Source organism: Strix uralensis, chromosome 23, assembly GCF_047716275.1.
Source record: "Strix uralensis isolate ZFMK-TIS-50842 chromosome 23, bStrUra1, whole genome shotgun sequence".
Classification (NCBI taxonomy): Eukaryota; Metazoa; Chordata; class Aves; order Strigiformes; family Strigidae; genus Strix; species Strix uralensis.
The window spans coordinates 1,141,966-1,168,269 of record NC_133994.1 but is presented as its reverse complement, the minus strand read 5'-3'; the positions used below and the strand labels follow the sequence as shown (position 1 = coordinate 1,168,269).

The window sequence follows — 26,304 nt, the reverse complement described above, 5'->3', positions numbered from 1 at the left end:
GCTCTTTCCCAGTTTGTCAGCAATCTCTGTTAATTATTCTGACTATTTTTGGGCTTCTGCTAAGCAAACCAGTGCCGAAAATTTGCGAGAAGCCCATCACAGCAACGTGACCATCCTAAGCCATCGATGGAGCACCCTGCGGCGGGCGTGTGCGCGTTGCACTAGAGGATACGGGAGCTCCCGAGCTCTGGTCTGCAGGAGCCCAGGAAAGGTGGCTCCCTCGGATACTGTCAGGGAATGCTGGAACTGCAATATACTCAAAAAAAAAAAAAAAAAGTATCTTGTTCTTGGCTCTGATAAGCAAATAGCTTTTTGCATTTTTCTGACTCCCAGCTCCGGCCGCCGCGAACACGCAGCACTTGCACAGATGATAACGCCCAGGGAGGAGGGGACGGGGCATCTGCTGCGGGCACAGGAGCACAGATCCAAGCTGCAGGGGCCGTACGACGCGAGGCCTGCTCCAAGTACCATGCTAGTACAAATCCCATCCAGCATTTTCATTTTAGAAACACAAAACTGCTTCTTCTCTTCCACTCGGGTTTGAAAGCAGGAGATTTAAAGTGGAAGACAGGGAACAGTGTGATGATACAGACTCCGAAGGAGAAATCTCATCTCTTTCGAAGCAATAAAATACACGCCATCGACTTCAGCAGGATCCAGATCCCACCCTGAAAACTTCGCTTCTCTCCAGGTCAGGCTTTCCTTCTCTGACCACGATTTATACCTCGGGGCGCACAGCGGGAAGGGAGCACTTTGTTAAACCACCTCAGGAGCGCGCAGGGTACGAGAGAGGAGACGCGAAAGCCTGTCCTTGGGCAGCCCCTCGCTGCCGGCGCCCGGCCCGGCCCTACCTGCACAGGCCTTCCCGTCCTGCCCCAGCCTCCGCCCCACCGCGCACTTGCAGTAGAAGCTGCCGATGGTGTTGCAGCACTGGGACTCGCAGCCGCCGTTGCCCACCTCGCACTCGTTCACGTCTGGAAGAGAGGAGAAGGGGAGCCCGGGTGAGCTGCGGCTGCGCAAGAGCAAAACCAACTGCCTTTATTACACCCTGCTCTCCTATTATTGACTTTGCAGTGCGGTAAGAACGAACGTTAACCAGTACAAAATGATCCCCCTCGATGCATCCTCGACGATGCCACTACCCCAAAGATTCCTACCCTGGATGAGCACCAGCACTCACGTAGATACAAACATATTCGTTATCACAACACGATGCCTCACTCTGTAACAGCCACCTTGTTCATGAAAATGAGAAGACCAATTTTTTTACATTAAAAATCTGTTGATTTAGAAGTTTTACTTTCTCATCTTAAATCAGAGTGGTAGAACTACTATTACCTTTCCACTAAAATTCCCCCACAAGTTGCCTGAATCATATTAACCCAGAGAAGGCTAAACTAAAAGGTTGAAAAAATTAAAATATCCACATAGTACACACTTTCTACTAACATTTGTAACCCAAGTCCGGAATAAATCATGTTACCCTACTGAAACCAGAGCTTTCTCTTCACCTCAGCGGGGCGTGGGCCAGACCTTTAGGGAACACAGAGCACCTTTCTCAAATTACCCTTTAATAGAGTGAATGACTAATCACCAGGTGAAAATGGAGGAATTGCCACCCCCCTTGTTTGCCTTGTTACCTAAACACAGGCTCCCTCCGCTCCTCCAAGGGATTTAACAACTGGGGACCCAAAGGAGCAGAAATCTGCACTTCCCCTCTAACTCTGAAGCATCCTCCTCCCAAAAGCCCATCTGGAAGCTATTCATAAGCACTGGAGATGCTTTCCAGTCAAGCGTTTTCACACCTCACCAAAACACACGAGAGCTACTTTAATTAGTCCAAAAAAAAAAAAATAGATCGTGTGAGTTGCCAAGGCTCCCAATGTACAACATATGGGCTGGCTCTGTGACCCCAGACTGACAGACCGAAGCCTCCAAGACCTGCACTCAGTAGCCCCTGGGCACCAGCTGCCCAGGCTTTCCGGGCAAGCGCGGGCAGCGGGAGCTGGCCAGGCAGCCAGGGAGCTGCTCCCACGCCGGGCTCCAAATCCCCGCTCCCACAAAGCCCGTGAGTCCTCAGGCCCTGGGAGAAATACCAAAACATCTTCTGTCTCCGAACCATCTTCCACCTACAAAACGGTGGGGGAACAGGGACATCAACATTAGGCCGTTTTATTCTTTTCAGTTACAGATCAAGATCAACCCCGGATTAGGAAATGCCAAGTTTCAGTTAGACATGCGGAATAGACGGGGAGGTTTTGAAAAGATTTATCAGTTGTTGGCAAATTCTTGACATTTGGCACTAAGCAAGGCACTCTAAAAATGTATTTGTGCTTAAGAAGCTACTTTTTTTGCTCTGTAAAGAAGCATTTCCTTAAAAGAAAGGAGAAAAATGGAGACAGATACTGTTTTAAGGCACTTGGTCTGGATGGAAGAATAATGAGCTGTAGCTTTGCCAAAAATGCATGCTTCGGCCATACTGTACTCTGTACATTTCCTTCTGCTACTGCAGATAAATCTTGGTTTTCTTTTGCTCGCCCAGAGCCGCCAGAGCTCACGGTCTGTCGGGAGCCAGCCCCGTTTCCATCTGCTCTGAGCTCAGAGCCCGACTCAAGCGCTGCTGCCTCCACGGCCAGATGCAGACGGGATCCTCTGATGAGCCGTGGGGAGCAGGGCAAGGGCAGGCACCCCTGCGAGCACACGCCCCCCCAAAGGCAGTGGGGGACCTGTGCACTGTTAGAAAGAAAAAAAAAAAAATGGTACGGAGGTGAGCTGTTGGGAGAGCAGCCCCATCCCGCTCCCTGCGGCCGGGGACCCGCCGCCTCGGACCCCGCGGCTCAAGCAACTGTCGCTCCGTTGAACAGCCCTACACAACGCCGGTCGCTCCCGCGAGCGCTGGGTGGAATTTCACCTTAGATGCAAAGAGAGGTTGGACACTGACTTGGGGGGGCAGCCCCAGCACCCACCACGCTCTGCTCCGCCGGCAGCGCATCCCCCGCCCGCGGGAAAGCTCACGGCAGCTGCGCAGCGATGCCCTGCAGTGGAAACAGGCTCCTGCAGTAACCAGAATAAAAGGTGTCTGCGGGTAGCGCGCTAACCTGTCAAGCCAAAAGGAATTATATGTACTACCAGCCGAGAATAGAGTTAGAGAAGGACAGTGATCAAAACAAGGCTGATGTGATCAAAGAGACCCACCATCTAACTCCCTCAGCCTCTCCTCACTCAGTCCTGCCCGGGCTGGGAGTTCCCTACTTCTGAAACACCAGACCGTGCAAGTTTTGTTTTACTTCTCAGAAATCCTAAGACCTGCTGGAGCTTAATGAAATCCCCAAGGGTTTATATTTGCTTAATCCTCTGACTGCAGCACCCTGCCAGCCCCAGGAGAGCCACGGCTCATTCCAAAGGCTTTGTGGGAGAGAGGTTACCAGGTGGTTAGCAGGAGCCTACCCAGCCGTTCCCTCGCCACTCGCTGACAATGGATTTTCACACTACAGGTGTTAAAAGTATGAATTCAGGAACTCCATCCATTTTAATTAGACTTTCATGTATAGTAACTGCCTACATGCAGTATCGGTTTGAAGAAAGGTGTGTTACTGTCACAACTGGAAGAGGAAGAGTTTTTTTTAACCAGTTCTGGAAGTAACTGTTCACCAGTTGAAGGCTTTCCTACTTTCAGCAAAGATCCGGCAAGACTTCTATGGATTGTCCTACTCTGAACTGCTTTCAAGAGAGACGCCGGCCCTGGCAGCTACACTAACAGGTGACACGACGGACCCTGTTTTATGTGTTGTAAGAAAAGTGATTCCGAGTGCTGTGAGCAACTCTCACAAATACAAGAGGAAATTCTTGTTCCTGCTCTGTCCATTGTTCCTGTAACCATTATCACACGGTTTCTATTTCCACAAACAGTATCGGTGGTTAGACACGTCAACTGGGCAATGCAGTATTTCAAAGAAATACTTACTGACTCCTTATGGAGAGCAGAAGGGGAATTAGGAAATGTGACCCTGGGGGATTTTGTAAAACTCAGAGAAGGCTTAAGAATTTGAAAACCGGGTGTTTTAAAAGCTAAAAGGGCAGCTGGAGGCAATGAAGCGTCTGTCATGCTGAGTTAGGCAAGGAAAGAGGAGTAAGAAAGGCTTAGCGGTTTGAAGGTCCTTCCACAATGCAAGTAGCCTGCTAGGAGCATTCAGGGAGAAGTTCACGATCCAAAATTTGGCTGTCTTAGTCCTGCTCATCCTCATAACGTTTCATGGTTTAACAATCCTCTTGCTCAGCTTCTCACCCAGCAACACCTTACAGCTACGCCTGTGACATCAACCTCTCGCTGTGGAGGAGACCTTTCCGAGGCCATAAATCCAGACTATGACCTTATGGTTAGACAGAAACTATAAGGGGAGAGGGAAAGACGTCCTAAACAGCAAGGAACAAAGCCAATTTGGGCAACATGAAGTATGTTTACCTCAAATGAATGTCTACAGAGAACAGCAGCTGCATTTTGAAAGGACTCGAGCAGCTGTTTGTTCGGGGTGTGCTTTGCACGCCGGGTCTCACGCCTGATGTTTCAGAGGCAAATGAATGCAAAACCCAATCAACTAGACAACCACAAATCACAAAGGTGCCTTTAACTGAAAACCTGACCTTTTCTGGGCCCACAGCAGGACTCAATGTCACCCAACTCAGAGCAGAGCCACAAATCAGCTGCTGGCTTTTCGAAGGGCTTTGCTGTCTGGTTTCGCAAACTGACGGAGAGGAGCTCGTCGCTGAGCTCGAAGGGCTCTGTAGCTTTGCTGTGTATGTGCTGGATGCAGCTGAAGTCCAGCATATTTGAAGGGGTTTTTGTTATTCTTATTCTTTAACAGCAGCTTTTGTATAAAGTTCCCTTTAATCTTTTAAATGGACACAATCTCAGCAGATTCTCCATAAACCACGTTTCCCCAGAAGGATACAGCGAGAGCAGGAGTTACTCTTGCCTCCATGTTTTGTAAAAATAAGCACTGTGGTTAGACTCTGCAAACACTACTTTCAGTTTCTTAGAGCTTGTACTTATCAAAGCATTATGAAACTTCCTTCCTCCATGACTGAAAGATACGATTCATAAACAAAACGAAGAGCATTCCTCCCCCACCAACTCACCACACGCTGCCTGACTCCCTCGCACGCCGGGATCCCAACCTCTCGCTCCTGCCCAGGAGCCGCTGCAGCTCAGAGCCGTCCTCTGCTCCAACTGCGGTTTGATTTCACACCCCGACTCTCCTAAGCAGGGAACCCCAGTGCCCAGCTCAGGGCAATCAGCCAAAGTGTGAAAGCTCACAACAGGCTGGGAGGCTCAGTGCTGGTTCTCCCACACCTGAAGGCTGCCACTGTTGCACTTCAGAGCATTAATTGCCATTGCACTCCAAGGGCATTAATTGCCAATCATGGCAGAAAAGTGGCTCTGAGATACTAACGCCCATCCTTGTTTTGAAAAGGGGGAGAGCCTGACATTAACTATTTTGGTACCATCAGCGTGGGGCTGTTTGGCCATCCTGAGTTATAAGATCTTTGGACAAAGGATACCTTGAAACTGCAGTCAACTCCCCAGCACAGAAGTATGAGATTTATTTTGCCTCTGCCAGGCACTATGAATCAGCTGTCACCACCAGCCAGGTGTCACGAACAAAGAGTGGTAAAGGTTGGTCCCTAAATCAAACCTGGACCTCCTGAAGCTGCGAGCTAACTAGGAGCAGCTGTGCTGGAATCGGTCCCCACAGGCCCTTGGGAGGAAAGATTATATATTAATCCCTGGAGGCTGCCATGCCTCTTTGAAACAATCCATTAGTATTTCAGAAAGGTGTGATGGCTGCAGGCATCCCCTCACTCTGTGTGCGTGACTTACCCTAAGGATGTTAGGCAGGCATGCCATATGCCACCCAGGATTCCAGACGCTCTCTTGTTCTCCTTTCCCCCGGGAATGGTGCCTGAGGTGCCCCGCTGCAGGAATGGGTGCGGGTTTCAGGCACAGGTCGTGGTACAGCACGTGCTGCCAACAGACCAAACACGCCGGGCACTCCGAGCAGACGCTGCCGCCTCCCCACTCTGACGCACCAGGTAAACCCAGGGCTGCTTCAGCTGAGCCCCAGGCCAGGCCCACGGACCACGTATTCCTGAAATCACTGCCTCGCGTCAACTTTTCTTGCTACGACATCAATCCTGCCTAGAACTTTCTTGGACTCGTATTTCCTGATGAACTCAAAACTCAGTTCAAGTTCACTAAAAGGTCTGAAATTCTTTCAAGGAAACCAGGACTGGGTTTGAGCACGAAAAGGGCCAAGTTACCCTTTCCCACTGAAGCCATGCAAAATTCACAGATCCCTCACACTTCTCGCAGGGAATCCAGTCAAAGTGTGTCACTCTGGCTAAAGTCTGTCCAAACTCCATAATTCAAATCCAGCCTGAGCAACTGTGATCCTCCCTTGGACTTGAACATTGCACATCTTTTTACAAAACAAGCCTGGGGAAGAAAAGAGTGTGAAGTTGCACGTGGCACACCAGCAAGGTATGAAATGACCACAAACAGCCTTACCCGTGCTTGGAAATGCGACTGCAGGGGCACAACCACCCATAAAGGTTTGGGGTTACAGATCTAAGTCTGCTGCAGGTCGCTCAAAGCTTCAGTGGTGGGGGGGAGAGGTAAATGGAGACAGGCCTGCACGAGACCTGCAGGTTATTCAGATGCAGTTTCTGTGTCCGGATTACTTGCAGAGCTCCTATCACCTGGGAAATGCAACTTTTCACCTGCATTGGGTGATTTCTCCAAACAAAAGAAGAAGTCCAACAATACCAGTGAGTCAATTCAGACCTCGGCAATGAACAGCCACTCTCACGCACTCACCTTCCCCCGAGCAGAGGATTCATGCGCAGCGGGAGCGTGCCCAGCGCTCTGCCCCATCCCCTCCGTCGGTTCCCTGCAGACCCTTGAAACCAAGTATGGGTCGCCTTGACTCACACCCACAGGCTCCACCTATACTTGATCTCCAAGGTCACGCAATAGAGGATGTCAAGGAGCTCCCGGAAACCTGCTCCCCGAGAAAGGCTCTTCCTATCCTTAGTTTTATTTGTACATTTACTGAAGTGTCATGTCAACGGAAATAAATTCAATACGAAACTTCCTACGGGACTTCTGTTAAAACTTGGTTTCAATTCATCTCTGTCTGTAGAACACATACAAGATTGCTTTTTATTTTTTAAGAAAGAGTTAGGAACACATAAGAGAATATTGTACCGAGCTTTCATGCATATAACACATTTTTTTCCGATAATCTGTGCTCATTTAAAAACGCCAATCTTCAGGTAACTCACATCCCCACTAAATTAAAGGTAGGCAGGAATCAGAGGTTGATTAGAGGAGCTATACATGCAATATAACTGGTAATATCTAGTTTGTTCTCTGTGTCCCAAAGAACTCCCAGAGAAGGCAGCACTGTGTAACCAGTCCCTAGGCAGCTCTTCTGGTGCATCTCAGCCCCGACCAGAAGCGTCTCTCAGAACGCACGCACGGCGCTCCAACACCCTTCAGCCATCCCCTCGCTCTTCCAGCTCCCTGCTCCCTCCAGGCAGCCAGCACTGCAGGTTTTAAAGCACTGCAGTAGTTTATATTCACGCTCGTTATCTTTAGGAATCGCCTACCTACGCAGTGCCCACGCTGGCCAAGAACAACTGCAAGGGTCCTGTGATAAAATCTGCATTGTATAATCCTCTCCAGATACAGCCTGACCTTCAAACATTCAAAGAAACCCATGCGGCAGGGCTGCAATATGAATAGAAATATATCATTTTAGTTAAATGAAAAAAAAAAATCCATCCGTATTTTTAAGGAGCTTTGCAGAGGAATACTTAGACGTTTTACAGAAGTTCAGTCGCACCCAACTAATGACCATGTTTCTCATAAAACTAAATTCATCTGCCTTGGGAGAATTTCACGCTGCTACTTTAGCCTTGCACCTGTGCAAGATTTGTTTCAAATATATTCTCAGTCCCCAGCTGAGTCCAAATCCCTCCCAGTATCAGAACGGGCAGCGACTACCTCTCCTCCCTGATCATGCCTTTCCTTCTTCACGGCACCGCACAGCTCTGCTGGCCTGTACTGATCATCCTTCGGGCACTTCTCTCTGCCCTGGCTCGGAAATGTCCTTTGAAATGCATCGAGGTACCGTTCTTGTGCACATCCGGGACAGACCAGAAGCTGGGCCGGGTTTAGGGCTCACCTTTAGGACTGCTGTGGCATCAGCACTAGGCTCGGACACTCGCTCTTGGGACCATCTGAGGTCCTGTGGTCCCCTTTGCCCCGTCCAAACACGGTGTGTGCCGGGAGCCCCCATCCCTGCCCAGCCCCACACCAGGGGCAGCCTCTCCCCACGCTGCACCGGGGCTCCAGCCACCACCGAGGCTGACAGCCACCACCTCCAGCCACCACCGAGGCTGACAGTGCTCCAAATCAAAACCAGAGCTGCATTTCTTGGGAAACCAAACGTTTTGGAGGATCCGCATTTGGGCGATGGGATTTGGAATGACAGGTAAGCCTGGCTTAGCCAGGACCGAGGCTGAATACGATGGTGGTGGTACCCGTTCTGCATCAACCTGAAGTTCACAAACTCACTGGGACACATTTTGCTAGGAAAGGCTTCAAATAAAACACTGATAACAGTAGGTATTCCTATCCTTTATACAAATGCCCAAGTCATTTTAAGGAAAACAGAATTCAAGCACATCTGGTATTTTATTTATGGAGGTTACACACTCCCACATGAAAGAAACCCTCTACTTAAACTGATAACAAAAAACCTCACTTTTCCATCTGCCTTTGGGCTAAGAGACCATTAACATTCACAGCCCATTGTCAAGCGACTTTACAACACCTTGTAAAAAGGCCTGAAGGCAGCTTAAATGCCAAGAGGCCCCAGTTTTGTAGCATCTGGCTTTCCCTTGAACACCGCCTGCCCCTTTCCAGCATACCCAGAAAACACACCATGAAGTGACAGAGTCATCTCCCAGCTCAAAAGCACACACTCACCAGCCACGTTCTGGGGGCTCAGGGCAGCGAACGTGACCCTCGATAGAAAAAGGAGCATCTTTGTACATTATTCTGATGGGCCATGAGCGGTGAGCGCGCTCCAGACCACACAAATCATCTCAGCGCTCCGCACATTCGCAGTGCCCTGGAAAGGAGGACCAGGGTCCAAACTTTGGTGCCAATGTGCCAACCTCTTCCCCATCCCAGCAGGTTAAGTTTTGACGTGGCTTAATTTCCCTTAATTGAGTAAAATCGCTCAGTGTGGCAGGCGAGAGGAGCTGGCAAGAGATTTTCTCCATTCCACGGCCAGCTCTGCCTTTTTCCCTCTCAGCACATACAATTGCAAGTAAACACGAGCTGGCCGCAAAGAGAACTTTGTGGTAAACTCCCGGTCAGAGGAGAGTAAGACTGAGCCTTCACATTTAGTATTTACAAGCCTAGAAGCTTTCTGTCACGTCCTGCTGGTAGGGCAGCATCCCCACCCGGACTGAGCACTTGGGCTTCTGAAACACCTCCTGAAAGCGGATGGTTCAGGTCCCCAGAGCTCACAACACGCACCTTGCAAGTCAACAAAGGCTGGTGGCTACCTTCCCAAATTCCTGATTAATTTCTTAGAAAGGATTATCCCGAAGTAAATAAAACCTGTGAAATCTGTTTTTCCAACAGAATTTGCACTTACATGCATAGTATTGTATACATACGCATATATAACTTCCATCTGTAATTTTTTCCCCCAAAAAACTCGATAAGCTTTAAAAAAGCATATATTTTTTCCTTTTTTTTTTGTAGGGAAGTGACCTTCAATAAGACAAAAAAATAGACAAACGTTGTTGCACTTTGTTTGACCAGAAAAAAAGAGATAAAGAAAACTGCTACACAGTTTATATAGATCAAAGGTGGTTAAAATCGGGATAAAATAATTTTTATCTAATTCCAAAGGGATAATCCTGCAGCTCTTCAATGGGAAAACTTCTTGCCACAGTCAGGGGGTGAGGGAGGCTCTCGAAAGAGAAACCCAGCGCTGAAGGATGGTCTCCGGAGCAGAGCAGAGAGGCTCTATCCCCTCCCTCTGGCCGTAATGAAATTTTACAGACTTACAGCTCTTGGGAAAGGGCCCTGCCAGTGTTGAACTGGATCAATTCACTTCAGAGGTGAAACTCTGCATAATTACTTTCTAAAAATCAAGTTGCTGTAGCATATCCTCAGTAAAACAGATGTATTGGGGAAAAAAAACCCAAGAATTTGAGCCACTCTGTTTTATAGCCATTATAACACAGCCCGGTTAATGAAGTTTCCATAATATTCTCCTAATAACAAGCACCCCTGATAACCTAAAGGAACTAAGAGAACATGCCTTATCTAGTACTAAAAGGGAAGCAGTTAAGCGTGGAAATAGCAGAACCGCATGGGTCCTACCGATGCTTCTGTGTGGCTGAATTTGGGTTGAAAGAAAATATTTCCAGTTGCTCTCAGAAAATCTGCCAAAGTGATGAGCCAAAAGCAGGCTGCGGCACAACCACGGCAGCGTCGCAGCTTTGCTGCTTCCTCACTAAACTGGTTCGAAAAGTTTGTCAGCAAACCAGAAATTCCATGCAAAATCCACGGTTGGTGGGGATTTCTTTGGTTCTTTGTTGTTTGGGTGGTTTTTTTCATTTTTGTTTTGTTTCCCTTTTCTACAACTCAGCACACTCTGGGATTTGGCACCCAGGCGTTCAAACCCCGCTTCCTCCCACGGCACACCCAGGAGATCAGCCAGCGACCGCGCCGCTGCCTCGAGAAAGCGCCCGTTGGGGTTGCAGACCTGGGGAGCGCGAGGCCCCGAGGACGTGACCCAGTTTGGCCCCGGGATGGGGACCTCGGGGATGGGGCTCTTCCCCCACTGCTCAATTCTTGCTGCAGAAAAACCAGCGACACAGCCCCTGCTTCGGGCAGGGCAGAGCTGCTTCTGGTGCAGGAGGGTACAGAAGGTAGAAAAGACGAGTTGCAAAATACAAGGGTATAACCAGGCGTGTGAAAAAGAGAAATTGTAAGGATATATTATATATTGTCCTGTCTTTCAGGAGTTCTTAACCAGATTCTCAACCCTGCCCACCTAACCATCTATAAACTCGATGTCCTCCCATGGATTATACCAAATGCTCAGACAACCGCACTGTCTCCTCCTGATCTACAAACAACAGAGACATAATAAACCAGCCATGACAGACAGCACCTCCAGGAAATCTCTTTTTTTTTTTTTTTTTTAGAGAAAGAGCACAGCCTTTCAAGAGAATATGCCTGATGCGATCTGCCCTGGTCTGCAGGGAGCAGATTACCTTTCACAACTCTGGAGCTTCCTGCAGTGCTCAGATAAAACTTACTCAGTTCATCGCTTTTCACAGGCTTTTTTGTTCATCCATCGTTTCTTCTGTAATTTTCTGTCCAAACTGACATCATCTTAACTTGGCTGGTCATTTTCATGTAATTTTTTCAAACACCTTCAATGTATCTGATCTTTTCTAATTTTTTATCATGCTCTCCTTGCCATAGCCTGGACAGCCCAAGGCTGTATCTGCTGGGATGGGAAGGGCCGCGGGCGAGTCCTTTCTGCGACGCTCGCTAAGACATGTCGATGTACAAAATGCAACAGCATACACGGAAAGATTCACACACACACACACATGTGTGCATATATGTGCACTGTCTGTTTTCAGCAGAGGTTTAGAGAGTTCCAGGACTAGAGGCCACAGGTTCATTTTATCACAGCGGTGCCATTCCCACACGTACCAACCACGTATGTGCAGCCTTAAATCCCTTGTCTAGTAATAGCCAACCTTTCCCGAGGGACTGCATTATCAGTTTTGGCTCCCCTTAAACTTCTCACAAAAACAAATATGTAAGATGGCCAAGTTACATTTAATCAATATCATACTTAGGGCTTTCAGTTTTTATGAACTTAAAGTTACATAAGACACTGAGTTGACCTATGCACACCATAAGCTTTGCAGGTCTTTTTAAACTTGACTCCTGGACGTGATGGACTAAGCCATGAAAAGTTCCAGAGGCTTTTGCCCTCTCTTTAAGGCATTTGATTTCTTAAAAGAATGGGAACATTAAGCTCAAATGTTTCAGTGGTTTAGTTCGGGTAAACACATGGCAGAGATGCATTTCAGCTCACGGCCTTTCCCAGCCACGGGGCCTCCTCCAGGACAAGGGAATCATCTTTTCAGTGAAACTGTGACCAGGGGCTTCCCAGAATCTCCCTGACCTAATGGAGACTCAAAGGAACGTCTGCGACCTCTTCATCTGCATCAAAAAGCAGAAGCAAAGGGCTTGTTGGGATTGCCCCTTCCCCACTGAAATGTGTGCAAATACCTGTTGGATCAGGGCAAGCTACTTCTTCAGGCTGTGCAGACGTCCTGGAGGAAGGAACATCTGCAAGAGAGAACAGCTACACGGATCTGAAAGTACTTCCACACACGTAACTGGCTGTGCCAGGTACCTTCCACGCAGCTGCTGTTAAGGGGCGAGACAGATTTTCATCAAATGTTCTGACTCCACTCAGAACACACACATTTGTTCCTATCGATGTCATGCCACTCCCTACTCCTCAGCTTCCTGCCCACTGCGAGCCTCAGGCTTCAGCCCCATCACCAGAGATTCTCCTCTTTCTGCCCGTTCCTTTACCCCGCCACTGGTTTCTACCGAGCTCCTGGCTCTCTGCTGCCAGGCCCAGCTCATCCATGGTTTAAACCTTTAACAAACGGTGCTGTGGCTCCTGCAGACGGGCTCCTGTCTGCCTCCTGCACGTGCCGCTGGCTCCACTCCAGCCTGGCCACTCCAGCAAGTTTCCCCTTTGTCTTCCCGAAGGTCCTCCGCTGGCTGAGGCGGGATGGTAACAGCATCCAGTCGGGCTCCTTCTTTACAAAGGTTGCCCTCACGCTTTAAAGACCTGCCCCCGCTGAAGTCAGAGGCAACAGCCTGACTAGTCTCAGCGAGAGTAACCTTAGACTCTCAACTTCTGCCATAAAACCTTATGGACTATAAATATCTCTCCATAGTGGAGAGAATTCTTTTTTGACACATTGTATAATGGATGCAATATAAAAATATACTGCACTTGGCAGCCTTTCCAAGGCTTCCCTTCGGGAGCTCAACAAACAGGCTGGTGTTTGATGATTTTTTTTTCCACAGTAAGGCCAAAATTGCATTTCACGGAAAGACGGGAAGATGGCTCTCCTGGGACAGAACCTGTATTCCTCTCACGGAGAAGCTGAAGAGACTTCCTTCAAAGTTTCCAAATCTTTGAAGTGACCTCAGCTCCATGAGATCACAAATGCATTTGCCAAGGGTGAGCGTATGAAGGTGTGAATGTCAGCGGCACTTTTGTCCTGTTATTAATTGCTTCTTGCAGAGAAGCCCCTGCCAGGGTGAAGCTCTGCTTCAGCTGTGTGTCCCCACGGCACGTTGCCTCTAACGGAGCCCAGTTCTGCCTCCTGCTCTCGCAGCAAAGCAGCCAGGCTCGCCCAGACCTGCTGCCACGCGCCTGCGGAGGCGAGGCCGTAGACAGTCTGGAGCTTCGTTCTCACTAGTTACCTTGTGAGAGCCACACAGAATCAAGGGAAAATTCATCCAAAGCTACTCGGAGGGCTCAGAAGAAATGCTGTTGCAACAGGCTAAGCCGCAGAGAGTTCAGACAGGGAGCAGAGATGAGTGAAGCGGTGGGAGTGCCGGATGCGCGTGCAGCGGGAGGCAGGAGCCGGGGTCCCGACACGTCCCTGCCTCGCTGCGCTGCCTCCCCACGGCCCAGCCACGTCACCTGCCTTCCCCACTTCTCCAGCTAAACACCAACAGACACACCGACTTCACAAGTCCGTCTAGCTGGGATGCTTAACGCACCCGAGGCTGTTGGCGGCTTTATCAGCTGCTCTGTGCACGTTGCAGAGCTCTGCCCATCCGTGGGCACCCCTCTCCTGCAACACGAAATCGGCACCAACCTGGTTTCTCCCAGGCACCCGTAGTTAGGCAGAAGACCAAACAGGACAAAGAAATCAAAGTTCTTGTCTCCCCTTATCTAAAAAGGAACAAAGCATTGACTTTAAAATAATTATTCCAGATCTATAATATTGCAGCCACAAATGACAATTCCATTTTCCCCCTGGAGGTACCAGTGAAACGCAGCTGCCTTTGCTCCCAACAGTGCTGCAAAATGAGCACAGTCAAGAGAATTTCAAGAAAAACGCTTTCTGTGAACAAAGTAGGTGCCCTTGTAATTTAGCAAAGTTCTAGGTATCATTACGTACACACCGTGCTCAGACTCTCCAGAGAATTCAAAAGAGAAGCATCCTAACAGATGCCTGTAAAAACCTGAGGTTTTTTTCTAAGTTCTTGCTTACTGGATTTGGTCTTTCCCCAGCAGAAGGAGGATACGGTCTGATATAGTACCCATAAATCTCTGTCTATCCCTAACAATACAAACAACATAAGCTGATTGATTTTTGCTTAAAAACAAACCAGAAATCAGAACCACTAGCCTTCATGGGAAAAAATACTCTTCTCTGAGACTCTTTGTCTCCCTATAATTAAGTTCAATATGACAAAGCATCCATGGAGGGAAGCATTTTGTAAGGTTCTCAAGAGCTGCAGTAACATTTATAGTACAGGACAGTCTATGTAAAAGTATTGATCACTGATCTCATTATTTATATTTCACTACAAAAGCCACTCATGTTCCCAGATGCATAATAGGTGTCAAGAATAAGAGCCTTGAAAAAGTTACAACAGCAAAAGGCTTGTTTATGCCATAATTGGTATTAGGCAATTAATGGAGGGATGAAACATCACATTGCTTCTGAAAACAAAAAGCAATACTGTTTAAAGAACGTTTAATGAGCACGTTTTATGTTGTCCTCAGCAAGTTTACTGCCAAGGCACAAAAGACATTTATACACACTTCCTTTTGTCTCTGATGAAAGGGTCATTGCTACTTGCTTCTTGTTAAATTCACAAGTTAAAAAACAAAAAGCTCAAATATAATGTTTTAAACTTGAAATGCACCTTCTGGAAGAAGCAGTTGTTTAAGTTCAAAGCCGTTTGCTCGGCGGGGACAGCCAGAGCACTGTGCAGGCTGGCAGAACTGGAGACCAACCAAACACCTCCACGCGGGAAGATGGAGCTCAGTGATCCACTGTACAGCTCTGATACCCAGATACTCCAAACCGCTGACATTCCAAAATCTTCACTATTAATGAGGTGAGATCCTGAGCAACCAGGAAAAACGAAGGCGGAAATAATGTATTTATTTGCTAGGAGTAAGTGTTCTGCTGTGCAATTCAGGGCAGTCCCCAGACCGCAATGGAGGGGGATAATGCCTAAATCATTTCAAACCAGAAAAAATACCTGATCTGCTGTTTCCCAAATATCATTTTCTACATCTGTTTCTCCTACACATTTCAAATATCACCGCGCTCTGCTGTTACATTAAAAGAGGTCCCAGCCAATACGCTGCACAAGAAAGTTGCCGCATTTCCAACCGCGGAAAGTTTCAGTACGGCAGAATGGAAACGGGGGCACAAACATCTCCAAACACTTTCCTTTTCAGAGACCAGAGTCCTTTTTCCCCTCATCTCCCACGACGTGGCCGTTGGAGCCCCACACCATCCAGCCAGCTTCCAGCACCGCCCGCACAGCGCCGAGCTCTCGCCTCCCGAACCAGACACGGCCCGAGCGGAAGCTCAGCCCAGGGGAAAGGTGTGAACAGTAGCAGAAAGTTTTCAGAAAAGTAAGTCGGTGCCATTGTTTTCCTTACAGTGAACATTTTTTTGGTTGAAAAAAAAATGACTTTACAAACCATTTCAAGAAAATAATTTTCTGAAGCATTCTGTCTGGGAAATGCATGCGGGACGGAATGACCTTCAAAAGACTTAGAAAATGGTACATTCACAGATCTAAGTGAGCGTACTATGGAGACGGATGAAACAACACATATGAAGTCTCACATAAACCTCAGACTCCTTCTGATTAAAAGCATGTGTAAAGTACGAATATTTTCATAATGGATTTGTCCCTAAATATGCTGTGATGCATTCTGTATTCATACTGTCTGCACGGCTTAATGTTCTCTCTTTAACCATTTCTTCAGTTTAAAAATGTGCATTTTTAAAGAGCGTATCCAGTTACACTAGAGACCGTAAAGTGAAAAGCCATGTCTTATTCTCACATAAGTACAAAAACATCTCCGGCATTCTCTCACTTAAATCCTTGGAGTTTTCTAGGGATTCATTTTACAAGTTAAATGTAGAATATAATTTTCCGGGCAAGTTTATCAAGGCAAATCATAACTGAGCTCCTGAACAAATACAAATACATTCTTCAACTTTTCCACGTGTGATTGGTTTGGGCTGCACAAGCCCAGTACTCACCAGTTAAAGAGAAGCCTGATAACATCTGCGATATCAGTAAATTGTGAGAATTCAAGCTTCTCCTGATGAAAATGTACAGCAGAGGAAGTGACGGACAATTTGCAGCTGGTAGAAAGAGGAATCCTCTAATGACATACATCTGGCACCCATTATCTCAGCATCTGCTGCACTGAAATCCGACCCGCCCCACAAAGCAGGGTGGTATGCCGAGGAAAGGCACAATATCCCCTGGATTCTCTTTAACAGCTTAAGACCCACCCGTCCCCTTTATCCACCGCACACTATATGGTTAAACCAGCGAAGGGAACCCAGCATCCTACCGCTCACTTGCATTTATTACACAGGGCCGCATTATTTTGGCCCTTTGATCTCTGACAATCAGATTAGGACCATGAATCAGCATAACTGACTTCCATTATCAGTGATTCGAAACAGCTCCAGGCTAGAAGAGCCAAGGGCTGGTTGGGACCTCTGCTAATGATCTCGCCAGGCTTTCAGCAAGCCACTTAAATCTCTACAGAAAAAGAATCTCTGTTTGAATCTGCAAACATGGGCTATTCTACCGCTTTGTTGTCTCTGTTCGCAGCAGAGTCCCACCTCAAACCAGCGACGGAAGTTTTAAGTCTCTGCCACCTACACGACCTCTTTGAGACACCTGGACTGAGGGCATCCGAGAAAGGCACACGCACTCAGCAGGGTGAAAAACATCAAAAACCGCTTCCACCACAAAACTACTGATGGACAATCAGAACGGAGCTGGAGCCGCCTGCCCCTGCCCTGCTACATTCAAACAAAAGCCAACAGTGTTCTGGGGACGACGGTGTCCTGGAAGCTGCAGCTTGCCAGGCTTTTCAGCTAACGTTCCAGAATAAATGGAAAGCAAAACACAAACGCATTACTTAAGAGAGCAGCTGAAGGCCAGCAGCCCCGGCGTCTGGCCCGTGAGTGTGCTAGACGGCCCGCCGTGGAGAGGGGAGCTTATTCGGGCTTCTTGGCACCCCCGTGCAGGGCCGCCTGCTGTTCTGGTGTTGAGTGGAGGATTTCCAGATTCAACTCTGGTTTTATTTGCTCGGGGAGGCGGGAAGAAAGACAGTTAATATGCATTCACATACGGCAAACTAGAAACACCTGTTGGCCTTCAGCACAGTTTTTTGGCTGGCTTATAGAGACTGAGGGTCTAACAGGTGTCCCCGTAGCCAATGGGAATGGAAAGGGGTTACAGAGGCCCCACGAACATCGAATTATGCAAAGAAAAACCGGCTGCACAGCAATATACAGCACATGTGTCCGTGTGTGCAAGCTGAACCACGAGAAACTGAAGCCCCATAAAGTGAAGCATGTCTGGAAGGAAACCAACCCCGCTGGGACTGGGAGATCTCACCCCAGAGGAGCCAGGGTCGCCCGGACCCTGCTTCGGTCTAGAGCTACTTCTGCTGGTGAACACTTGTGTGCCTGCTTCCAGCAGCCGGCATGGTGGGAACACCACGGAGCCTGGGATGACAGCACGGGCACGGCCCGGCTCGTTCCCCAACCACGTCCCTACGAGCTCGAACACGGTGCCGGTAAGAGCACCGCACGCGGATGGCGCCCGGTGGGCCGGGACAGCGGTGGCTCCGAGGGCAGCGGGGGCCCCACTCGGCTTCCTCCGCAGCGCGGGGCACTGCCTGCGCCCGAAGGGTCTGCGAGCTCCTCCAGGACTAGAGATATAAAGGCTCCCCACTCAGGTAAATAGTCACCCCACTGCAAATCACTTCCATGTTTCCAGTGAGGGGACCGTTAAAATGCAAAACACACCTTTAAATACAACTATAGGTGGTATTCATATATTATAAACCATGTATGTACTACGATATCCCGCCGTTCATCCACATGCATACACGTACATATGCACTGCAGTATGAATGTAAAACCATAACACAGCTGTGATCAGGCAACACAAGCTAAACACACAGAAAACCTGGGGATAAAGGAGCTGCAGAGGCACAAACTTCCCGAGCTCGTTCTTCGAGCCTGGTGCCGCAGTCTCAGGAGAAGGAGGATTCCCATCTTCAGAGATATCATTTCTCCTTTGAATTTTGTAACACACCCAGCAGTAAAAGGCGACTCTAACAAACTCTTCCCTGGCTGGTGCCACCCTTGATTTGTTCGTGGTGGTGCCAGTGGGAGATTTTCCTCCTCCGCTACCAAACCGCTTCGTTTGGGTTAAGGCTGCGCAGAACAGGGAGCTTCAGCCCAAGAGAAAAACCTGCATTGCACAACAGGAACGCACAAGCACTTGAACTTGGATCAAGGACATATGGAAAGTGTCCTCCCTTTCTCACATAGCTCTCATTAATTAAACCTCTGGAGCAGGAATCCTCCAAGCATCCTCCCAGGAAAAAAAAAAAAAAAGTATTTGTAATGACTGGAACCTCAACATATGTTTGTTTCTTGAATTATTACACAAATTACACTGAGACCATAGAGCAAAGGAGAGGAAACAGACTGAAACACAACAAACACAGCAGAAATTAAAGGAAAACCTGTGGCTGAGGTGGAGATAAGGAGTTTCAGAGGCTGGTTGAAAGGTGTTATCACCTGCTAGAGAACACTGCTTTAAAAAGATGCCTTGGACAAGGCAGCATAATGAATAAATAAAATGTTTTCTCTGACCTTTCCAAACCCAGAAATTGAAAGCATAACGTACTGATGATTTATTACAGACCATACTGTGTGTTTAAGCATAAATTAATTCTAAAAATTCCAGGACGGTTTGCGGCAATGCTTATCTTTCCTGCTTTGGCCCTCACTCCTCATTTCACTCACTAAACCACCTATTTTGGCTGGAACTGTTCCCTTGTGCCTACGGGCAGTGTGGATCCCCGCACTGCCAATCTTCACAAGATCCCCAGAAAACAACAGAAGATCACAGGTCCTGAGTTCAGCTGCCCTGTGTCCTTTCTCTTCCGTACCAAAAAATGGCCAAACACCGAGATCCCAGAGCTCCATTTTTAGACTGGAGTATTTTTTATTGCTTGGAAAATAAGCTGGTCTCCTATATAAATATCCCTTGACTCACCTCCATGCTTACAGTCTGATTTTCAACAGATGGTTTATGAGAAGAAAGTACTTAGAGTAGACTACCTAGCTCTCAAAAACGTAAAGCTCTTCGGACCCCGAGCTCAACTTTGCAAGTTGCTGAGGTTTTGCAAACACAACCCCGCCTTTTTAATTGGTCACAGCTGGCTGCGAACCTGTGTGGGAATCCTTGCCAGGAGATTAGAGCGGGGCCTGACGTTTCGCCGTGGGGCTGGCACTGTAACAATTAAGGAGGTGATCACGGGAGGTGCTGAGCAGTTTCAATCCTCACTAAAGGGAAAACACGCACAGCTCTGAAGATGGCATCCTGTGCTTCACGTGACTAGGCCCAGGGCACTAATCCCTCCAAACACAGTGTAGGTTTGGTCTTCTCCAAGTGGCACAACCAGCAGTTTCCCTCCAAGCTTTTCTTACCACTGGTGGATCTTAATATGAGGAGCAGTAAAGATCTGTATGAAAATTTCAAACTGGTGCAACGTCAGCAATAGGATTCCTCTTTCGTTTCTTTGCCAAAATCTAAGCAGAGGGCTACAACTCATCTGAAGGACTTGAGCCATGCATTTTCCTTCACCCAGTATAATCACCTCTTTTAAATGATAATGAAATCCTTGAGTTCAACCCAAGGAAAGCTGGAAAAGAACAAAGCAAGCCATATTTCAAATTCACTAAGGCCCCTAAGATTTTAGTCTCAAACTAATGGCTCTTTTTCACTTGCTATCATGTTCCTTTAAACAAATGTGTCAGTAATATTTTGCCTATGCGTATGCTACATCACTCATCAATAAAGCTGGACAACTTTAAATGTGATAGTGTATGTCCAAAAGACTGTTTGCCGTACTCCAGTTAACCTTTAGAAACTCGAATCATATGAACTATGAAGTTATTCATAGAGTAATTGCCCTGCATTTGCGTCCAGATCCGTAAAGTCGAGGTCGTGCCAGGAAGCTTGCGGTGAACGCCGCGCTGTGCGTCTCGGCGCAGGACGCTGGTCCCAGACTGCCCTGCGGAGGGAAGGGCGAGGAAACGTGTTCTGCAGGCACCACCCCAGCTGTTCCCCCAGCTTCAGCACATTTTCCCTTTTCTTCAAAACTCACTTCACAAAAGATTTTTTTTTTCTTTTTAACTGAATAAACCCCTACATAGCCTTGGCTTGTTTCCTCTCACTAACTTTTTCAAAGAGCTCAGCGCTACCTGTTTGCCAGCTATTAAATACCTAACGTTTGGCTGATGGACAAGCAGATAGTGCAGGACGAAGCCGAGCTCTGCACAAGCTGCCCTTGTTCCAGGGCCTTCCTGAGCCAAAAAGAGAGAAAATCCCAGTAGGCAGAGCTGCATGGCAATGCTGCGGACTGGCAGAAATCTCCTCGGGGCTCAGGCTTTTCTCCCCTCCCAGGCACAAGGCTAAACCTTTGAATCAGGAGGCTGTTTATAAATAAAAAGTATTTGGACTTCTTGGCTGTTGGAGAAGTGCTCTGCTTAATTTAGCCCTGGTATTATTAATAGTGGAATCTATCCAATAAACTGACAGCTGAAGAACAATTGCTGCTATTTAATCCCACAAACAGATTTTAAATCGGCCTTGTGAACTGTAAACCCATGAAACATCGAACACAAGATCTTGCTCCTGTCACTCTGAAATGGGCACTGGGGTCCCCTCGGCCCAGGGAAGTCACCCGAGTCCAAGCGAGCGTTACCGCACCCGCACGCTCGCCGGTGGTGTCTTTCCATCTCGGAAAGAAGCCCCTGGCTCCTGGATCCAAGAAGAGTCTGCAAGGTGCTTTCTTTGCCTCCAAAGACAAAACCTTTCCTGTTCTGACTCCACCACCTTCGAGTGCTTTGCAGTCCTGTGATCTTCTTCGGAAATCACCTCCAGCCCAAAGGCTGCGGCAAACCCCTTCCTGCCACCCCTCTGCCCCAGGAGCCCATGCCCTAACACACCCCAAAGGCTTCCAACTGAACAGCTCCAAGAGATTAGCAGGAGAAATAGGGTCATTAGTCAATCAAACAACACTGAGGGCATGTCAAACGCTTGTGTAAATGAGGGCAGCGCTATAAAAGAAAGAGACAATAATGGTCTCCTGAAGCGACGACAAAGCCATTTCAGCTGGCCTTGCAAGAGCAGACACTAATCACAGCCCTGCTTGCTTACAGTTGACCTCTTCTTCGTGCAAAGCTAAAGAAGATTTGGTCTGGCCGATCCTTCAAAACGCAGCCAGGCTAATTAGGAAGGGTCCCATCCCTACAGCACAGCAAAGTTCCCACACAAGAGCCCCCAAAGCCTGAGTGTTGCTGAAACGATCCACTCTGCCGTGAAGTGTTCAGTAAGCGAACGCTGAAGCCAAGCAGCTGATTTACAGCCCGAGATGCAAATAACAACAGCCTCTGTGCTCCCCGTCCCACGGGCAGGCGCTCCCCGCCACGAACGCGCAGCCCCGCGGCACGCAGAGCTCTTGGGTACCCCAGAGCCATGCGGGGAGCCGCTGGGGTACGCCAAAAACCGGACCCCCAAGCGTCGGGTGGCCCGAGGATCCCTGGGAAGGCAGGACAGGCTTAGAGCAAAGCCCGGGTTTTCTGACACCCCCTCCCTCTGCACAGAAAGGCCATTTACGCCCAAGCTCAAAGAACGGAGCTCCTAGAGAGAGTCTCAGCCCAAACCAAACCTCAAACACTCCATTTACAACCCTTTCATCTACCAGACGTGGAAGATAACGAAGGAGTTCAGGACAACCCAGCTGCTCCCTCAGTTCAGAAACGGTCTCTGCAGCCGCTATAATATTGCTCAGCTCAACCTCCTCCTCTGGTTTGCTGCACCAGCAAAGCCCCACTTGTGGCAGGGAGGCAACGCCACGTGGCGGGGGAAAAAAGAAGATAAAGCTCTACCCTGACAGCACTTCACAGGATCAAAAAGCCACCAAGATGCAAGAGGCGACAGGAAAGGTGCTGAAACCCAAACGGGTAACCAAGACGTACCGCAGACCTTCCCAAAAGAGCTGGTGCAGCCCTGGGGAGGTCTGCCTTCAAAGGGAGATGATTTAATGCAGAGAGTGCTCAAATATTATCACTTTCAACAGCTCAGGAGACCAGGAAGGACAGCATCTCACCCCTGGAAGCCAGGCTGATGGGGTACCGCCTGCTTCCAGCCAGGGTAAACACGGGATTGCTGCGGCTCTAGGCTGGCCAGTAAAAATATCCCACGCTGAAAGGTACGATAAGAGGCTGGCCGGGACAGAGAGTGGCCTGCCTTTAAAACAAACACGTCTGTATTTCTTTCCAGAAAAGAAAAAGTGATACGACTCCGATCAGACACCGAGATTTCTGGAAGACGAATGACACCACGGAATATTGCTGTGGAGCAACTTCAGTCACTCTGGGTTATTTTCATGCTGTTTCCATCGCGCAGCCTCCTCAGAAGCCCTCCGACCGCATCCAGATTCATCCCAAGTGCTACGCAGCTCCATTTTGGGGAGCTATTTCCCAAGAAGGTACCGTCACCTCAAATGCCAGGACAGCTTCTTTTATAGGTGACAGATGAGGAAAAAAGGATTCACTGATTGACCACTATGTGTCTTTCCCAAAGCTGTCTTCTCTGAACAGCCTCCAGCCTCCCATCCTACCATTAAAATCCAGCACAACTCACACAGCCACCTCACACTTTGTTAATTGGCAGAAAAATCATGGATTTTTTGTTTTTTCCATAACTCAGTTTATCACTTCCAAAAGGCTCAAACACTGTCATACTTTACATGACTGCCCAAACTACAACTGTTGGAGGTTCACCCACACCCAAGTTTTAATCGGGCTCTATAATTTTCCAATTTTTCTGACTAACAACCGCCTCTTATCTGATCAGAGCACCCCTTTCCCCAGAAAAGGGGCAAGGCTTCTCGCACCAAGGGCCTGTTCATCCAGATGGGAAGTGAGCTGTGACCCACTTGCCCCCTGCCTTTCTCCTGAACAGCCCCGAGAGCACAGCACCCCGAGGGCACAGCCCCCAGCACCCTGGTGACACAAGCTGCTGTTGTCCTCCTTTGCTGCCTCACATGAGTCCTGCAAAAAGCTTTATAGGGCAGCAAAAGAGAAGCTAATCCTCAGCCGACCACCTTTCAAGACCCAAAGCACCAACTTCGGGTCCCTCGTCCAAGGGGGGGTAACGTCAGTGCAACTGTAGATGTATTTTCTTCCCCTCCAATATAAGCCAGTCATTTCCCTTTTAAAAAAATATTTGAGGGTCTCAGAAATGTGCGCTTTATTTTCAGAGCTGCAACCAATTATAATTGCAGGAATTGCTAAACGTTTCCAAATGTGAAAGTGGTTTTTACCTCTCAGGTTCTGTACAGGAAGATGCCCGGATTTATTTTATTCATTTATATGAAAGAAGCTATGACAACAAAAATCACAGGGACAGTTCAAGGGCTGTTTATTTCCTAGAAAACCCTGTAACATGCGCAAACACGAGCCTGAGCAGCAGCACAGGATTGAGAACGCCTCCAAGAATTAGCCAGGCTTTAATCCTTTGGGGGTCAAAGGATGAGAGGGAAGCAGTATTTCATGTAATGTGTTTAGACTGCAGTTCCGAGAGCGTCACTGGGGGGGTAAATAATTTGGACTCAGTTACTATTGTGTCTGCAGCGTGACTATTTTAGAAACATAAAACAAAAAAGCCAAACAAACTGAAAACTGTTTTTATACTAAGCAGCGTCTTCTTCACCTTACTTAAAATGTGGAATTTAAACCATTAGGATTAAAGCAGCCGCAGAGCTTTGAGTGACCAGCGGATCACAGCCGGGTCGCTCTGTTTCCTGCGCAGCCTGAAGTAAAGAGCATCGAGGAGGGTTTGGCCAATCTACAGTTTGTATCTGACAGAGACTCTTTTTTCTTTAAAGGTATCATCTAAATGCGACTTAACGGCCTTTTAAGCACTTCTAAATTGACACTCGTAACAACAATTAACGTTCCTTCAAACAGACACACCACGAAAAGCGGGAGAGCAGGCTGGCTCTGGAGCTGCTCCCGGCTCCGCCGCGTCGCCGTGGTTGTGTGCCTGCTCCTATCTGCCCTCTTAAAACACAGCGTTAGGGCAGACGCTTTCCCTGAACTAACTCGTGTGGTCGTTCCCACCCTCGGTTCCCATGACTCTGGGGTTGGAGGGTTTCAGGCTTTGCAGAAAACGCCCCTCTCCAGCCCTTCTCGGCGGGGAACGACCAGCTCCTGCTGAGGACTATTCCACCAGCTTCCCCGCTCCATACACCCACCTCTGCTCTCAAAGAGCGAGGAGCCACGTGTCTCTGAAGAAAGAGATACGCGCTTATGGATGGTAAAAAAAAAAAAAGTTGTCTTATTCTTTAATTTGCTGTAATAAAATGGTGTCGTCTAAAGCTAATTTGAGTGACTGGTACTGCCCTGCACCTCGCAGACGGAGTGGTCAGAGGAGGGAAGGGGCGGCCGTTTCTCTCTCCAGCAGGATGAGGCACGTTCTCTCTCACCGGACACGCAGCACAGAGACCCACTCCAGCTTTTCACGGGTGTTTGCTAGAGGCTGTCACGTTACCAAATCAGAACATCTCTGAATTACCAAACATAGGAAACTCAATAACCTCCAAGAGAGAATTTGTGTATTGCATGAAGGTTGATTAAATAAAGCTTAGCAGCCCCAAAATAAAGCCTAGCCAAAGATACAACTGATCCAGCTAGTCAGAGCTTAACGATTTTCCCTTCTGATGTGGCAGCCCATTGCCACGCTCCCCCAGGCTGAGCTTCACTCCACAGGCCACGACCCCAGGATTTCTTTGTTTGACCCAACTTTAATCAGCTTCCTTCTCCGATTCCAGCAAATCCCTCTGCTGATGGCAGCCAGGAATAAAGGCTATTGTACAGTATGGAGCTACGTTTCACAGCAAGTCACGATAAGCATTTCCTTTCCAAACATCCAAGTTTCCCAAACAGTATAAACAGTGGCCAAAAAAAAAAAGCAGAGAGCAGATTATTGAGTTTTGAAGATAAAACAATGGTTAGGATAAAAAAAAAAAATATTGGGGCATCCCTCGCTCTTTATCCTCTCCTCTTCTGACTCAAAATTAAAGGAAGAATTTGAAAAGGCTGCTTACCGTACTGACAGCGAGGCCCCTGGAAGCCAGAGGAGCAGTGGCAGAGCTGTGAAGATCCCTCCACGCAACTTCCACCGTTGAAACAAACCCCGTAACTGCAGACAGCTGCAAGGAGGAGAGAGAGGATAATTCCTGAGAGCACGATCAGAAGTGTACATGCACTAATAAATACCCGTTCACTGACAAGTTCCCGCAGCTCTGTAGCAAATTTGAATAGTTATAAAAATACCATTGAACCATTTTTGAAAGGCGAATCTGTTTTGGTAGATAACGCCACATTCAAACAGTACAAAGTCTCTCAAAATTCAGGAGAGGAAGTAAAATACCTTAGGCAACATCTCAGGACTTTTCTTAAACGTGCGGCTAAGTGAGACTTCACAGGAAAACATCAGCAGAGCTGCAGGGTTGTTGATGAAATAACGCTTTTCCAGCCCACAAGTGGGTAAAACAGAGAACGACTCGTGCAGAATCACATCAGAACTCGTGGCAACAAAGGTAAGTTATTTATTTTGGAATTGGAGGCATATTTCAGGAACAAACCACTAGAAGCTGCTTTGCGCCTCCCCTCTGGGCTTTCCTGGAGCGCTGGGTACCCAAACGTGGCGTCACCTTCCCAGGGGACGGGAGGATGAAATAGAGCTAAACTGTAAGGGAGCCTGAGCAGGCACTT

At 48.1% G+C, this 26,304-nt stretch overlaps 1 protein-coding gene across 1 annotated transcript in view; it reads right to left on the bottom strand.

Annotated features, from left to right (window-relative positions):
- MEGF6 (multiple EGF like domains 6) overlaps positions 1 to 26,304 on the bottom strand; it is a gene marked incomplete at its 5' end in the record, with an annotated part of 101,856 nt that overhangs the window by 54,497 nt on the left and 21,055 nt on the right. Inside the window, 2 exons of the mRNA XM_074893329.1 lie at positions 852 to 974; positions 25,635 to 25,739. Coding sequence (XP_074749430.1) covers positions 852 to 974; positions 25,635 to 25,739 — 228 coding nt within the window. The remainder of the gene's footprint in view (positions 1 to 851; positions 975 to 25,634; positions 25,740 to 26,304) is intronic.